This window comes from Scaptodrosophila lebanonensis, unplaced genomic scaffold (assembly GCF_003285725.1).
Source record: "Scaptodrosophila lebanonensis strain 11010-0011.00,11010-0021.00 unplaced genomic scaffold, SlebRS2 tig00000024-arrow-pilon, whole genome shotgun sequence".
NCBI lineage: Eukaryota > Metazoa > Arthropoda > Insecta > Diptera > Drosophilidae > Scaptodrosophila > Scaptodrosophila lebanonensis.
In genome coordinates, this window is record NW_022060538.1 from 3,473,988 (window position 1) to 3,490,342 (window position 16,355).

At 39.2% G+C, this 16,355-nt stretch overlaps 2 protein-coding genes across 2 annotated transcripts; both read left to right on the top strand.

Annotated features, from left to right (window-relative positions):
- Positions 1-3,350: 3,350 nt before the first annotated feature.
- Positions 3,351-4,491, top strand: LOC115621923. The gene has a single exon (XM_030515767.1). The coding sequence runs from the start codon at positions 3,351-3,353 to the stop codon at positions 4,458-4,460; it is 1,110 nt and encodes a 369-aa protein (XP_030371627.1). The 3' UTR covers positions 4,461-4,491.
- A 56-nt stretch (positions 4,492-4,547) lies between these two features.
- On the top strand, positions 4,548-15,911 carry LOC115621349 (EH domain-containing protein 1). The gene is made up of 4 exons (XM_030514971.1): positions 4,548-4,658; positions 5,165-6,381; positions 14,923-15,096; positions 15,166-15,911. Exons 1-4 carry the CDS (start codon positions 4,630-4,632, stop codon positions 15,366-15,368), a joined length of 1,623 nt encoding a protein of 540 aa, XP_030370831.1. The 5' UTR covers positions 4,548-4,629; the 3' UTR covers positions 15,369-15,911.
- The last annotated feature ends 444 nt before the right edge of the window (positions 15,912-16,355 follow it).

Sequence of the window (16,355 nt, forward strand, 5' to 3'; positions counted from 1 at the left end):
CTTCCACCTTAAAATCACCTGCATATGTAAATTTGTATGAACTTTAAACTGAGGAAGGAGCTTGGCAGATGCTTTAGGAACTGTACGTTAAACAGCATAGACTGAGGTATGACTTAGGACATAGGACTTAGATGAGTAAGCAACAGCTTGTTATCAAATCTTGCCCCATATTCAACATAATCTTGTAAATAACTAAATATTTTGACTTTGAAGTCCATATTTTAAAGCCCAACACCAGTCGACGAATAACTTCCACCTTAAAATCACCCGCATATGTAAATTTGTATGAACTTTAGACTGAGGAAGGAGCTTGGCAGATGCTTGAGGAACTCTACGTTGAACAGACTAGACTTAGATGAGTAAGCAACAGCTTGTTATCAAATCTTGCCCCATGGTGCTTGTAGGAAGCTAGTCGGGCTCCCCTGTTTCCTGGACCAAACTGAGGCCCATTGACGTCTCATTGTTGATCAGAGCTACTGTCGCTATTAAGTGTAGGACGCAGTCGTTGTCGGCACGACATCTGCTGGGCACAAAGTCCGGCTTAATGCCCTTGCTGGCAGCAAGCAGCTTGGCTTAAATATGCAGCCAGCTATGATCTGCATTACTTAATAGTTATACCCGCAATAAAGATACCCACTAAATATGTATGTAGATGCAATCGCACAATTATGTCCAATTATCTAACAGCTGCTCGTCACTGCGCCCTGACAATCCCCCCTCCCCACTCCTCCAGTCCATCCCCTTCCGAGGGGCCTGAGCCGGAGAAAGTGCTTTGTCTAGTTTACTTAGCAGAACGCTCGCCCGTTCCTTCATATCATTGACTAATGAGCCCCTCTGGAAGCCCCTCTGCGGCGCTTGTGTCGTAAAAATTAAAATGCATAATCGCGGGTGTTGCATTGCGCTCGTTATTCCAACTATGCACGTCATTAAAATGATGCCTCCTGTATGGCAAAATGCAGAAATTGCATGTCGCATGTTGCACTGAATGAAATTGCCACTTCTGGCTGAGGGCCATTGACATTGTGTGGCAATTAAAGCGAGCAATTAGCCGATTTATCACTTGTGCGCTGTTTGATATAGAAGCAAAAAATTGCTCCTCAAATCTCGCCCAACAATAAGAAATTGTTTTGCAACTCTTTGTGATGGGATGTTGCAACTCTTTCTCAATTCTCCCATTCCGGCTTGGCATCTACCATTCGCTGTTCTATTGGCTCTACTATTTTGCGCATGCGCGCCAGTGCTGGCTGCGCCGGCAGCGCTGGAAGCGCTTCTTGGCCAATATAAAGCTCAACTTCTTAGCGCGCTCAGACTCATTTTCGTTTGAACGCGTCTGCAGTGAAGAGTGGCCTTCAATTCATTATTCTGGTTAACTACGCGCGTGCCGAGCAACGAGCAATTGGTTCAGAGTGAAGACTGAAAAGTGTAAGCGCCTATTAGTGCGTTAAGTGTAAATTGCAATTGTAATTCGGGATTGAGTTGAGCAGCACTTCTCTATTCAAACATTTTGCAAATGAATAGAATGAACACCAGGACTGAAAAGTCTGCAAATATAGTGTAAAGACAATATCTCACACATTTATTAAAAGTGGACTATTGTATTTTTTTTCTAACTCGTAAATGATGAACACATAAAAATAGTCTAGCTTGTGCCCCCATTAAAGAACGCGGAGACTAATTTAGACTCTAGATATATCAAATATATACTGCTTTCTATAAATTTTCAGTAGTTGTATACAATCAGGCATGTGTAAAGCGAAAAGAATTAACTCACGATAAAAAAGACAATATAAGATACTTATTCCAAAAGTAGATTTATAAACGTAGTTGATTTTTAAAAACTTTTTTTGAATTGGCAACTTAGTCTTGCACGGATAGCAAAATATTTATATTCAGTCTGCAACATTAAAAAAAACAATAACTACCAATTCGAATTTTTAGAAAAACCTGTGAAAAAAATATGTGTAGAAAAATTTATATAGATCCACTTTCGTTCGTCGATAAAAACATAAAAATGTGCGAATTATTAACCTTGAGATCACTCGAATAAATATTAAGATCGTGTTGTACAAAATTTTGTAAAAATTGGGTTTTATTTTATAGCTAAATATTATTATTGATTGAAATAAATGGAGAAATTAGTGAGCGAAATTAGATCCACTTTCGTTCGTCATTAAAAACATTAAAATGTACGAATTATTAACCCCGAGAACACTCGAATGAATATTAAGAATGTGTATACAAAATATCTTAAAAATTGGATTTTATATTATAGTCAAATATTATTATTGACTGAAATAAATGCAGAAATCAATTTTCCCAAAATCGCCTGATATATGCAGAATCTTTTGATAATTAAGTAAAAATGGAAAAAAGTTTGTTTTAATTTTTAATTAGTTAGTTTTGCTAGAGAATGTATTATTTTTTCGAAAAGGAAAATGTCAATTAGATTGATGAATTTATAGATGCAGAAAGAAGATTGTATCTAATTCGATGAACCATTTTTTTAGAGAGAACTTTATAGATTTATTTTTTGTTCGAAGTAGCTATAACATTTTATGCTTGTTGTATTGGAATTTAATTTTATTCGGTTGCTATTTACTCTGCACAGTTAACACACACGTATTTAAAATCAAGTGAAGCAACTATTAAATCAAATTCAACATCTATACATAATCTTTTTAATTTTTAAAGAAATACAAATCCTTACTATAAAATCAATTCTTCGAAGCAAGTCTTTAAAGTTTTAAAGCTATTCTTACATTCTATACTCCGGCAGATTATGCAATTATTTCTTTCTTGTTAAAGCTAACGCAACCAAATTTGGTCTTTGGAATTTTAAATAAATCGGAAAACTACTACCCATACTATAGTTACAATAGAAGCTACACATCAGGTTTTTGTCAATGTTTAAATATTAATATTTGTGTTATTTAAAAGCCTAGGAATTTGGGCGTCAGCATAACGCTCTGCAGCTAAAGTAAAAAAAAAAAAAAAAAAATTAAATGTATTTTACCATATAAGCGAATGAAATCTATCTTTTGATTTTTAACCTAATTTGTATTTTACAACGTGGTGCACCAGTGCTAGTATTTGCCTCCAAATTAGTTGAGAAAGTAGTGGCAAAGAGCAGATGCGCGGCATAATGATCTAACGTTCTGCCAGCTTTTCCGTTTGGCGTGTGAAAAACCGTTGCGGCATTATGGGTGCGCGCATGCGCATTGTTGGCACTTGTTGCGTAGTTAGCATAATCGGCTGGCAGCTAATGGTTGATTAGTTAAAGATCAGCCTGAGCAGATAAAATCGTAAAAGCGGCATCATTATAATTCGCGACGTACTCTTTACAGTTACAGATGGCAGCGATGGCAGCGACGGGCATCTCTTGGTCTGGCTCTTTTGTACACATTGTGTTGGCTCTGCTGATGTGTGTCCAGAGTATGGTGGCCGCGAATCCAAATTTATCGCAGCTGGTGAAGAAGCAGGTGCAGCAACAACAACAGCACCAACAATTGGCGAGTGTTGCTGGAAAGGCTTCAACGCAACAGCAACAACAAGTGCCTCATCCTCATCACGTGGCACAGCAGCAATATGTACACGATCCTGAATCTTTACCGGACCATCAGGAACTCAAAGGGCTGGGTGGGGAGGAGGATACGCTTTCAGATCCCTATCAGATGCAGGAATCGCGCTTGCCTGCGTCCTCAAACTATGCCTGGAATCCTTATGCCGCAGCTGCAGTCAACCCCTATGAGAGTGGATCTCCTCCACCGCCACCGCCAGTCATGCCCATGCCCAAGATGTTGCCGTTCATCGGCTATGCCCAGCCGGTGTTTATACCCTTTCCACTATATATAGCACCCGATATGTTCTATCCCACCTACCAGAGCAGTAACAACGATTTGGATGATATGGTCATGTCACGAGCTGCGGCCAGTGGGCGACGTCCAGCAGCAGCAGGAGCAGCACCAGGCGCCGGCTTTCAGCGCAACTCTCCCATCTATTATGTTCGTCTGCCGCCCACGCCGTACATGTTTGTGCCAAACATGGCGCCGGGTCCATTTGGCAGCAGCTTCTCGCCGTTGCTTACTTACCAGCCTATGCCCACGTTCTCACCCTTTGGTTCTGTTTTTAACTTGCCAGTAAATTTCTTGGCCAATGGCAAACCGTCTGGAATTTATCAAATGAATGGCGCGCCCACTGATTTGGCACCCTTTGCATCTAGCAGTCTATCTGGCGGTCTAGGTATGCGTCCACCTACGCCCAGCAATCCATACAGACCCACGTCTACAGGTGGTTATATGCCGCCGCAGCATGGGTTCGGTCTCACCGCTGTGCCCGCCCCACAACAGGATTCGAAGCTGACCTCCCTAAAAAGACCGTTCCTATTTAATGGACGTCCGGAAGATATTTATATACTGCCTAATAACTTTAATCCACTCTACAACGAGCAAAGCTATTACTGAGCAAAAGACTAGCCTTGAACAGAAAGTATTATTGAACGCATTTATGAATTTAATTTAGCATGCCTTTGAATAAAAGTTTTTAAATAATTAACAAAAAAACAAAACTTACAAATTCCAAGTGAATGCATTTTACTGCTTTAATTTCATTAGCTAATTAAGTTTTGAAGCCATGGCGCGTTCCAATGATTACGGCGATGGGTAAGCCCAAGACTTTATAATCTAAAACATATCATATTAGCCGCGCTTTATTTCGCGCTTATAGTATGGCCGCACTAAAGTGCTGCCAATTCCGTCGATGCCACGGTCTGGCAAGCTTGAGCTCACATATGGGCGCCGCCATATTGAGTCATCGCGATATGAGTCATCGATATCGAGCAAGTCCGATTGTCGATGTTTTAGTTCTAGTTTGTTGGCAGCCTTGGTCTGGCTTTTAGGTCCAAAAGCGGATTTCCAAAAATATACGTGCGCGTAAATTAAGCGCTAAAATCGAGTGTACATTATACATATATACGCGAATTCCGAAATTTTATTACACGTATACACGTAGCATATATTCAAAACCGTTGCCGCCGCGTCATACACACAAACGCACACGCATACCTCATCCCTCTACTGCACCAAAACAGCAACAGCCTGCCCCACAAGTGTTACTAATTTTGTATTAATAGTTGTGTTTTTATATTGTGTGTGTAAAAAATGTTCAGTTTTTTGAAGCGCGAGAAGAACCACCAGGAGGTTGTCGAAAATGTAATTGGCGAGCTGAAGAAAATATATAGAAGCAAATTGTTGCCACTGGAGGAACACTATCAGTTCCATGACTTTCACTCGCCAAAGCTGGAAGATCCGGACTTCGATGCCAAACCCATGATACTGCTGGTTGGTCAGTATTCGACAGGCAAAACGACGTTCATACGTTATTTGCTGGAACGCGATTTTCCGGGCATTCGCATTGGTCCAGAACCGACGACAGATCGTTTTATTGCCGTAATGTATGATGAAAAGGAGGGCGTCATTCCCGGTAATGCGCTGGTCGTGGATCCGAAAAAACAATTCCGCCCACTCTCTAAGTACGGCAATGCGTTTCTGAATCGCTTCCAGTGCTCCAGCGTTGGGTCTCCTGTGCTGCAGGCTATCTCAATTGTGGACACACCCGGTATATTGTCGGGCGAGAAGCAGCGCATTGATCGTGGCTACGACTTCACCGGCGTGCTTGAATGGTTTGCAGAGCGCGTTGACCGCATCATACTGCTTTTCGATGCCCACAAATTGGACATATCCGATGAGTTCCGACGGTCGATTGAGGCGCTTAAGGGTCATGATGACAAGATCCGCATTATTCTTAATAAGGCCGACATGATTGATCATCAGCAGCTGATGCGCGTCTATGGTGCTCTCATGTGGTCCTTGGGAAAAGTTCTGCAAACGCCGGAGGTGGCACGCGTCTATATCGGCTCGTTCTGGGATCAGCCTCTGCGCTTCGACGCCAATCGTCGACTCTTTGAGGATGAGGAGCAAGATCTGTTCCGCGATCTGCAATCACTGCCACGCAACGCCGCGTTGCGCAAACTCAACGATCTGATCAAGCGTGCACGCCTGGCCAAGGTGCATGCGTTCATAATTGCTGAATTACGCAAAGACATGCCCTCTGTATTCGGCAAAGACAGCAAAAAGAAGGACCTGATTAAGAATCTTGGTCAGGTGTACGATCGCATTCAGCGCGAACATTCAATATCGCCAGGCGATTTCCCGGATATCAAAAAAATGCAAGAGGTGCTACAGCACCAGGACTTCACCAAGTTTCATTCGCTGAAACCACATCTGCTGGACATTGTGGACAATATGTTGGCAAAGGATATTGCACGGCTGATGGAAATGATACCGCAGGAGGAATCGATGCTCGTTTCCGAGGCGGTTGTGAAGGGTGAGTGCGAAACAAGATATTTTGAGTGTCCAGCATAGCTGTTACCTTCTTTAACTTTTTCCATTTCTATGTGCTTTTACGCCCCTGCCACCAATGTGCTCCATTAAGACATTGAAGGTAAAAAAGAGAGTGTTCGCAAAGCAAGTGCACAGTGCACTTGACCACTTGGTTACTTTGTCATCTCCTGCCACTATTGGCACGCATCATCATCAATTCGCTGTGCTCCGGCACGCTGCACCCAAGCACTAAGCACCCACATGCCCCCACTTGTAGCTTTAGTAGACATTTTATTTATAATTAATAGTTGTGCTGATTCAAAGAAATGCCGATAAGTCATGGGTGCGGCACTCGCCTAATATTTGTGAGTGCAAATATTGGCATGAAAGGAATGTAATCAGCATTTACTGGAGATACACTTTCAGCACTACTCGTCCATGTCGTCCTATCCATATTGGGCACAATTTTCCTTTTGCCTCATTTGCTCATTGCAATGAAATTGCGTGCACGCGCAAATGCTGAAAACAGTAGCGCAAGTTGACCCAGTTAGCGAAATATGCGAAACTGTGAAAAACCAGTTTTCAAGCAGACTGTGCACACAGATCGTGCGGCAAAGAGAGCGGGAGTGAGAGTCATGCCATAGCCAAATGTATCTAATAGATACAAATACAATTTAACTGTGTAACAGCGCATGTAGCAATGTTTTCAAAGCTAAACTAAGCTGCTTGAGGAAAAGGCATTCTTTGGAAAGTTTTGCCAGCGAAAGGAGCGCCCAAATTCGGGAACTTGTTGCAAATACTTATACTTATTTTAATTTAATTCACATTCAAGGCTACGTTTATGTGTTCTCTAGTGTTCAAGTGCAGTTGACTCATAACACTACTTAGCTTCCACAGAAAAAACCAATATGCACAAGTGCTTTCTATTTAGTTTGGTCTTCACAAACATTGACAGCTTCCTCTTTAAGTATTATGCAATGCTTAGCATATACAGGGCTATATACGAGTACGTACATAGCCACAGCCATAGCACATAAACAAACAGATAAGAATTTGCGCTGATAAGGAAAATAGAATAAAAAATATCCCGAGTGTTGCCGGCTAGTGCGAGTCTCAGCACATTTCCACGGGCCGTTGCTTTAAACGCACTTTTTGGCAAAGTAAATATAATTCACACAACCAAAATAAACATGAGACAAAGTAAACAGCCAGCAGACTTGCCGGCATATCTAAGAAAACAGTTTCTAAGACCGATGATAAGGCGTTACCATAAAACGCTCGGAATCGGTGATGCAACATATTGTCATATTGTCTAGCCTAATATTGTCGGACCGATACTGCGGCAGTATTTTATTTGACTAAATGTATCCCTGAATTCTCAATAAGGAAAATAGTATAATTTGTCATGAAGCCACCTTAAGCTTTAAATAAAAATTTGAGAAAAGGTTCATATTTATGATTTATTGCCTTTCAAAGCCAGATCTTATTAAATCGTATTAAATGGTTTAAGGGCATTTGATGATAGTCTAGGGTATTTCGTATTTCCATTCTATTTCAGGCCGTCCCTTTATGGTGAATCTTTTTTTATGTAATCTCTTCTATATACCGATTAATACTGTACTTAGTTTTTGTATTCGTCTTCTGCTGAAATGAAGAAATGTTTGTTATTTCCCGATTAACCACATATATTTGGTGAATATGAATATAAATAGATAACAGGTTTATTTTTAGAGAGCGAAAATATGTCTATTAATCGTTATTTGGCGTTTTCAATTGAGCTTCTTTACAATGAATCGATTGTCAACTTTTCTGTAAATTTCTACTAGGGCTGACCCTCACTGTGTGTGTGAGTTATATGCTAGTTGTATTTATATATTTGGCCTTATCAAGGTTTCCGTTTCGTCATGGTAATAACATTCGCTCATGCTATCAACACCAAAAATTGATATGGGAGCTATGATGTAAGTAGGGGGTATACGTCAATAGCTTCGACGACGCCTGACAATCGCTCCCCATTAAGTATCCGCCATATTTGTGTGTAATTGAGTTAAAAGTGCCGAGTATGAGTCATCTCTCACATTCAGTTATTAGCGAGCATACAAAGTTGGCTAAACATAACGATGGGTACAGTTATACATGATAAATATTTTACACTTCAGCGCACTGGCGCTAATGTAAAGAGTTGGTAAAAGAGTGGATGCCTTCTAACTGCATACTAGTCATGGGGGCGAGGGGCTACGGCTACGGCTGCCCAGACAAATGCAAGCGAGCATGACGGGCACGCATTAAAAAGTTCCACTAATACCACGGACAATGGACATAGCTAAGCGGTCAACGGAAAGTGACGGAGCGTATGCTCAGCAATAATGAATAGTCAAGTGAAACATGGACCGAGAAATTAATCAACACCCGAGCAAAGTGAGCAAACATTCACAGATTAAATATTAAGCTAAACAAAAAGCCCCATGCATGTGGGGAATGGCGCCTCGTACTTTTGTACTCAAAATACGATTACTTTATATGCAATTAACGCTGAGGCTCTTCTCTACTTTACACAGTTGTTTGACTGGTTAGCTAACTGACCTCTGCACTTTTTATACACTGCTTTTATAAGTGAGTGAAAAGGGAAACCGCAAGGGGATTTGAAGAACACCCAATTATTTCGCGAAAACGAAACACCGAACATCAGTTGTAATTTAATATAATTTAACATTATTTAAAAAAAGTAAGCCACTTAAAAAAAACCACAACTAAAGCGGTGGGTTTTGAATTGGTGTAAGGATCCCAATTTTTATTATTGCAGAAAGTTTGAGATCGCGTGTAATATCGTGAAATAAATATATTCTATTGGAGGAATATTGTTTTCCGCTGTTTTATTATCATTTCATAAATTGAAATTCCCAAATCCTCTTCGTATCTACAAAATTGATTGACTGAGGGTATTTCGAAGTCTGACAAGCTCGTCTACAGTCTATTGCTGAGCGCATTCTACACTCTCTAGGTGCACGGCTTTTTGTGTTGACTGTTTACCTACTTTGTTGTCTGGCCACATCGATTCCACTTTTGCCCGGCGCGTGAATGGGTTCAAGGCCTCTGGGTGTTGTTGCTCCAGTTCCACTTTGCTTCATTTGTTTTAGGCACGTTAGTGCTGGTAGCACCTGCTGTTGTGTTTCACCTAATGAATTGTTTATATTGAAGTGTTTGTGCTAGTCCCCAACGCGTTTTCCAGTTGCGTGGAGCACTCATTTCATTGACTTTAGACCTTATTATTAAAACATGGTTATGTGAGTGTGTTCTGCTTAATGTTCTGCTGTAGTGACAACGGCAAAGCTTATCATGTTGCCAAGCGTAGATAATGTATCTGGCGTGCGTCTATGTTATATGATAGATAAAAGTTACCTTCAGCCGCACTTCGAAGCCGCCACTAAGCCGGACGTGCAATGTCAGTTAGTATTTATTGTTTCCAGGGCGAAGAAATCGCTATGTAAACTAAATATTGTATATTTTACATTTAACTGTAAGTATGTATATATAGTGGCTGTGGAAAATATTTGATTGATATTTCATTTTAAATAGATAAACCATAGAATTGATTTGCCAATCACATATAGTTCTTCTCTCTGATTTATATGATCATAGTTTTTGAATTAGCTGTGAAACTAATCTTTAAATGCATTTAATGTAAACAAAATTACAACAAACTTCTTTTCTAAATATTCTTTTCCAAAAGTTAAATACTTGTACTTCCGAATAAAATGCTTAAAATTAAAGAGAAAACTAAAAGTGATTCTAAGTGCATATTACATCCTTCACTGAAAAGTATATTGTTTTTCTGTTTAAGCTCATTTAAATTAAAAGCTTGAATTAAATATCAAATAGAATTAAAATGGTGAAAACTGTCAACCTTCGTCTTTCGCTAACTTGTTGACATTACGAATTTTCTGGATATGTTGGTAGGTGCTCTAGTTTATTTGGCCAGCACTGTGTATGCTACACATCCTCATACATTGTAGTATCGCCCACTGATTAGCGACGACGTTCTTGTGCTAATTTCTAACAGCAAAACATACAGACCCGTTCTGTTTGTGTGATTGTGCCTGTGTCTGTGATGTGCGTTATCAAATCAAACATGAGCTCAGAATAAACAAAATGTAATTACAAAAATAAAAAACAAACGAATAAATTCCATTGTTGGAGGCATTTGAAATTGCCACGTTTGGATTGAAAAGGAAATGTAATTATACAAATTTGAAGGCGTCTGTGGATGTGACTGTTTATTAACGCATGATTAATGCTGTCTAGAACAAAGCTGTCACACTCTCCCTCTCCACATACACATCGTATTAAAAATAATGATTACTCAATAGGTGGTGTGTGGCACATAAAAATATATACATCCTCATAAAATTGGACGCCAGATTTACAACAAGGGCTCTAATTAAATATAAAATAAAAAATGAACCACAAAGCCACAAAAAAGTGAGTTCAATCATATGCACGATTTATTTGTTTAAAAATTGCATAATATTTAGTATTCATGTATGTATGTATAAATTATAAACGCAAACCAGAGCAGACCAGAGCACCTATGTATGTATGTATATGTGCCTCTAGTATTGGGCGTTTGTGTGTCTCTCTCCTCGGGCGCTGACATTGTCGACGAGGCAGTGTCCAGCCCATTCATTGTCGTAGCGACGATATCATCGTTGTCGTCGTCGTTGCCAAGAGTGTGAGTAAAATTTGCATATGACATGAGCCGAGCAACAAGCGGCCCGCTCCCACCATCGGCTAGCCAGATGTATATTATATAGACAGTTTTGATGCCTAGTTCTGCTACAGCACTGATCATGTGAATGGGTTTGGGGAAATTAAGCAATCGATTAAATTATTTAAACTTAGGAAATAACATTATCATTTTACAAATTAATTGTTCTCTTCTTCCAATGCCCGGCAAAATATATTTGAGTATTAATGTATCACGATCGGTAAACGGGTAAACTAGAAATTCTAAATGCCAATTGAAGGAAGGTAGTGGAAGACCTTATTTTATAGGTACATATATGATCAGCATGTCGAGACGAATCGATAAAGACATGTAAGAACTGCTGAACTATAATAGATAGGAATACCAATCTTGTAATATACCCGTAGGTTCATCTTATCCATACACAGATCAAGTTTATTGTCATTGTTTTAAACAACTGCCGTGGAATAACTTTGATAACTTTTTTGTTTATATAGATTTCCTAAGAAAATTTGGTATTTAAAGGTTTTTATCAAAATCGATGCACCATACACAAAGCTACCATAGGAACATTTAACAGTCATATTGGTTTAAAAGAAATATTCAACAAAACTGACCAACAATATTGTGCGAAATATCTGAGAATATACATATAGTACTTTCCCTGTTATGGATATATTTAGTGTCAGAAAGGGATCAGCTTGTGTGTGGAGTATCAGCCAAATGTGGATTTTTATTCAAAATTCAATACGTTATTAGCAAACTTGTAAATTGTAAATTGTGAACCACTGGTGTACTTGTTCATTTGATCACTGGTGTGTAATCAGAAATGGCGCGCAACCTGTGGCCGCGTATCAATTTGCAAAATACTTGGGACTGACTTGGGGCGTGTGGCCGCATTTAGTGGGAATGGGTATTAAGTGGCTTCATCCTATACACATATATCTCTATATAGCATATATGTACATACATATATCTGGAATGCACTTGTTGGCGCTTGTCTGAGAAGGCATTTTAAAATCAACTCAAGCTAAACGCAGGAAGAAAGCATTTACTTTTCAAATTCAAATTCTGCCATTGTCTGCTGCCCATTAGTGCTCGAAAAAAGTATTAGATTTAAATGATTGTGTGGTTTTTTTGTTTGTTTGTTTGCTAAAATTTTTTGTTACCCATTTGAGTGGGCTTTTTAATTAAACTATTTAGACCATTTCACACACAAAAGTGGTGACCTTCGACATAAATCCCTGCAACACCACACAGTTCTGTTAAAGAACTGGATTTCAAACTTAAAAGCTTTTCCCATATATAATCGTACATACAATATGTACATACATATATCCGCAAATATTCGGTGTACTTGTATGTTTGTGTGTTGACTGACGACGTTTATTCGATTTTTAAACTGATGTCATGCGATTGTTTGCCAATGCCAGGAACACTGCTGGAATGCGTCATGCCTTATAATGTTGTCATGGTTGGGGGAACAAATTTCTTTTACCCTGCTTACTGTTTATTGAACATACGACTCTCTGTATTTCATTTGATAGCCCTATATTTGAGCAGCAACAAAAAAGGGATCGACTGCACTAATTTAAATACACTTGCATGTGAATGAACCTTCCGGAGGGGCGTTTAAAATTAGCCGCAAGGCGACTCGTAAGACAAACCAAAAGAAATCACCAAAGAATGCGCTGATAAAGCGAAGAATCAAAGTCAAGAACTCGGCGACGCTAATTTTCTGTGTTTCTTCGTGTGTGTGTGTACATGTCGAAGCCAAATGAATGACGTTGATTTGCTTTTATTGTTGCTATTGTTATAGTTGTTGTTGTTGCCACTGTTTTGTTTCTCTCTTCTTGATTTTTGTGGTACTGCATATTTCCGTTGTTTTGTTTCGACTTTTTGGGTAATTGACATTCTGGCATGCAAAGTGCATTCAATATAGTGCGCGCTTAGAGTATGCGTACGGCACGCCTGGAAATGGGTACGATTATCAACGTAATACACTTTTGTTCAGACTGCATAATTCTTCAAATGAAACTTATCTCATTGCTCGGTTTTGTTTAAGATTTTTTTTTTGGTAAGCGACACATTGTCTTATAGCTACGATTCAATCTAATGCTAATTATTTTGGATATTGTTAAATTTTAGGTTTTATTCGTAATTACATTTTTTTTTTTAATTGAGGTAACAATCCCACATTTCTGATTAAAACAAACTACAAGCAGCCAACTAAACTTGACCTGAAAAATTGTTTTCCAAATGCGAATGCGAATACAGTTAGCTCAAATTTAAAGAAATTATAAATGCTATCCTGCTCGAGAATAATGGACAACTGTCGTGGATCCCAAGTATATTTTTTATAAGTGAACCCCAATTACTTTAGAATATAACTCTAAGCAAGTTAGATAAACTTTATCTAACCTTGCATATCAACTGTCAAAATGTTGTTATGTGACAAAACAGAAATCTTGCAGATCACGTCGTCACAAAACGTGTCTAACCGCATAGACTTTTCGCCAGCAACTCCAGCTCCACTTGCCTGAGATTCTAACATGTAGCTTTGTTTTAATTTTTTGTTTTAAATTTGTTCTTAGTTTGTTTTATCTGCATACCGACAACATACTGTGCGAGTGATGATCACATTTGAAACTGTATCACATGTTTAGCAATATGTCGCTAAAAAAAAGTTTCTACACACTCTCGCAAAAGTAAGTAAACAAACGCAACGACAATGACGGTTTTTTGCTTCTGGTTCGGTTCGTCGCTTCTTTTTCCTTATTTTTTGACAATGACACACTAATTTTCAGTTGATTTCCATGTTTGCGTCAAATGTGCCAACCATTTAAGTTTGCTTAGTCACGATCGCACCCGAAAATTCTTCACAGCCTCCACAACTGCTCCTCAAAACCATGTGAAATTCTTTTTCTCTTTTTGCATATACCCGTAACCTCATATCTCAGAAGAGGCTGCTGCCCCCGCAGCTGATGATGACCAAATTCTTGTTGTCAGCACAGAGCAAGAAACCGCGCCCCTTTCGGCGCGTTTCGATCGCTGGCTGCATAATCTGTTCGGCAGTTGTACTAGTAGTATAGGAAAAGTTGAGCCCGAAGGGGAAATCACAACTGTTGAGGTCGTCCCAGAGCCAATAGATACTGTTCAATCAGAGAGTGACAGTACAGACAATCCCATTGCGCCCATTGAAAGCGAAACCGCCCAGGTTCCAGAACTCGAGGCAGAGTCCATTGATGTAAGCGAATCATCATCAGTATTTTTAGGCGCCCAAGACAGCGCCAGCGAAAAAGGCGGGACAGACAGAAGGACAAGCGTACAGGCGGACGTCTTCCATTGGTTTTTATGAGACAAAAACGGCCGCAAATAAATTTAGCATGCGTTGAAAAGTGGCCAAGTGAAAAAAAGAAGGAACCTGCACATGCAACGCACAGTTGCGACGTCAATTTCAATTGGCGTGCCCATATGGGACGGCCACAAAGCGCCAGTATTGTTTGTTGCAAAGTAGCTAGACAAAAGTACATACTTAAGCGACTGACTGCAGTATGGCGGTCACGATATACGATATCAGACGACAATGACTAGAATGACGACGACTATGATAGCGGCGCGTCTTTCAATTGGAGTCTAAACGATCTGAAGGTTTTTAATTGCGCCTAATTGAATGGTTTTCGTGCACGGCGACGCACCGTACGACTTGGATTACATCGCTTAATTAATATAGATTTATCGACCTAAATATACTAATGCAAAATAAGCCCAATTTGATTTTCATGCATTTTTTATTTGCAGGTGGTGCCTTCGAGGGTGTCATCGACGACCACGTCTCACCATTCGGATACATGAAGGGCGAGGGCATCGATGCTGGTTATGGTGAGCACGATTGGATATGCAATAAGGAGAAACCCCAAACAGATATTATCTTCAATGGACTGCATCCGATCGATGGCAAAATATCGGGCGCAAGTGAGTACAGAATACCAAAAAATAAAAAACATATGGCCATAATAATAATCTTATCCAAATTCCCTGCAGCTGCCAAACAGGAGCTCATCAAATCGAAACTGCCGAACTCGGTGCTTAGCAAAATCTGGAAACTCTCCGATGTCGATGGTGATGGTTTTCTCGATTCCGACGAATTCGCGCTGGCATTGCACTTAATCAATGTCAAACTGGATGGCTGTGAGCTGCCTACTGTGCTGCCCGAACATTTAGTACCACCGTCAAAGCGTTGCTGAGCAAAACCACACATACATATGTTCTGATTCCGTATATAGATCACTGTATAAGACAGACAGACAGTACAGACACTGACACTCAAACCTTTAGGGTCTTCACAAAACAATCTGTTGTGCTCTGTTCTTTTGTTTAATTGTAATTCAACGCAACTAACTTCTGTTATTTTGTTCGTCATACGATACAACCAGTTTGGAGCATCGAAAGCATTGTAATATAAAGTATCAACACGCAAAGAAATTCACGGAATTTACACAAAACATATTTTTGGATACCAATCAATTTTAAATTGTATAAAAGAAAGCTACCTATATTTAACGAAAACATAGTGGAATTATAAACACTGGACTGTATATGCGCCGCCTAGACACCCAATGAATGTCGTTGTTGATGTAAGACAAAAGTAAAAAAAAAGAATTGTTAGGAATTAAAGGCAACTGTTGCCCGATGATTTGAAAGTGAATGAAGTAAAAACGTATACAATAATTAAGTTAAATAAAAACAAAACTATGCACAATGCATGCCACAAGTTGTGCAATTTGATATATGTATGTATTTAAAAATGCCCACGATAATGGGCAAATTTATATTTATTTTGCTTTATTCTATTATTTAAAAACAAATGCTCTATACACAACAAATGAAAGAGATGTGCAATTAAAACGTTGTTTGTTAATGCAAAAGATTGCCTTTGCTTCTACTATTTTATATAATTTAGTCCAATCTTGAATACTATGAAATGTGAAATGAAAATTGATTTATAAACTGTATAAAATTTCAAATAAAATGGAAAATTTTTAACTGTGTGGCTACAATCACTTCTGACAATGGCATTCACAATAAGTAGAACTCTGACTGTATTGTTCTTATTGGCCACGTTCAAGTTTATCATTAATCGGCCACAGTCACGTATTTTGTAGCCTAAAAGGAGATATGGATAGCTGCATATGTACATATGTATATATTTCTATCACCATTCATCAGATTAA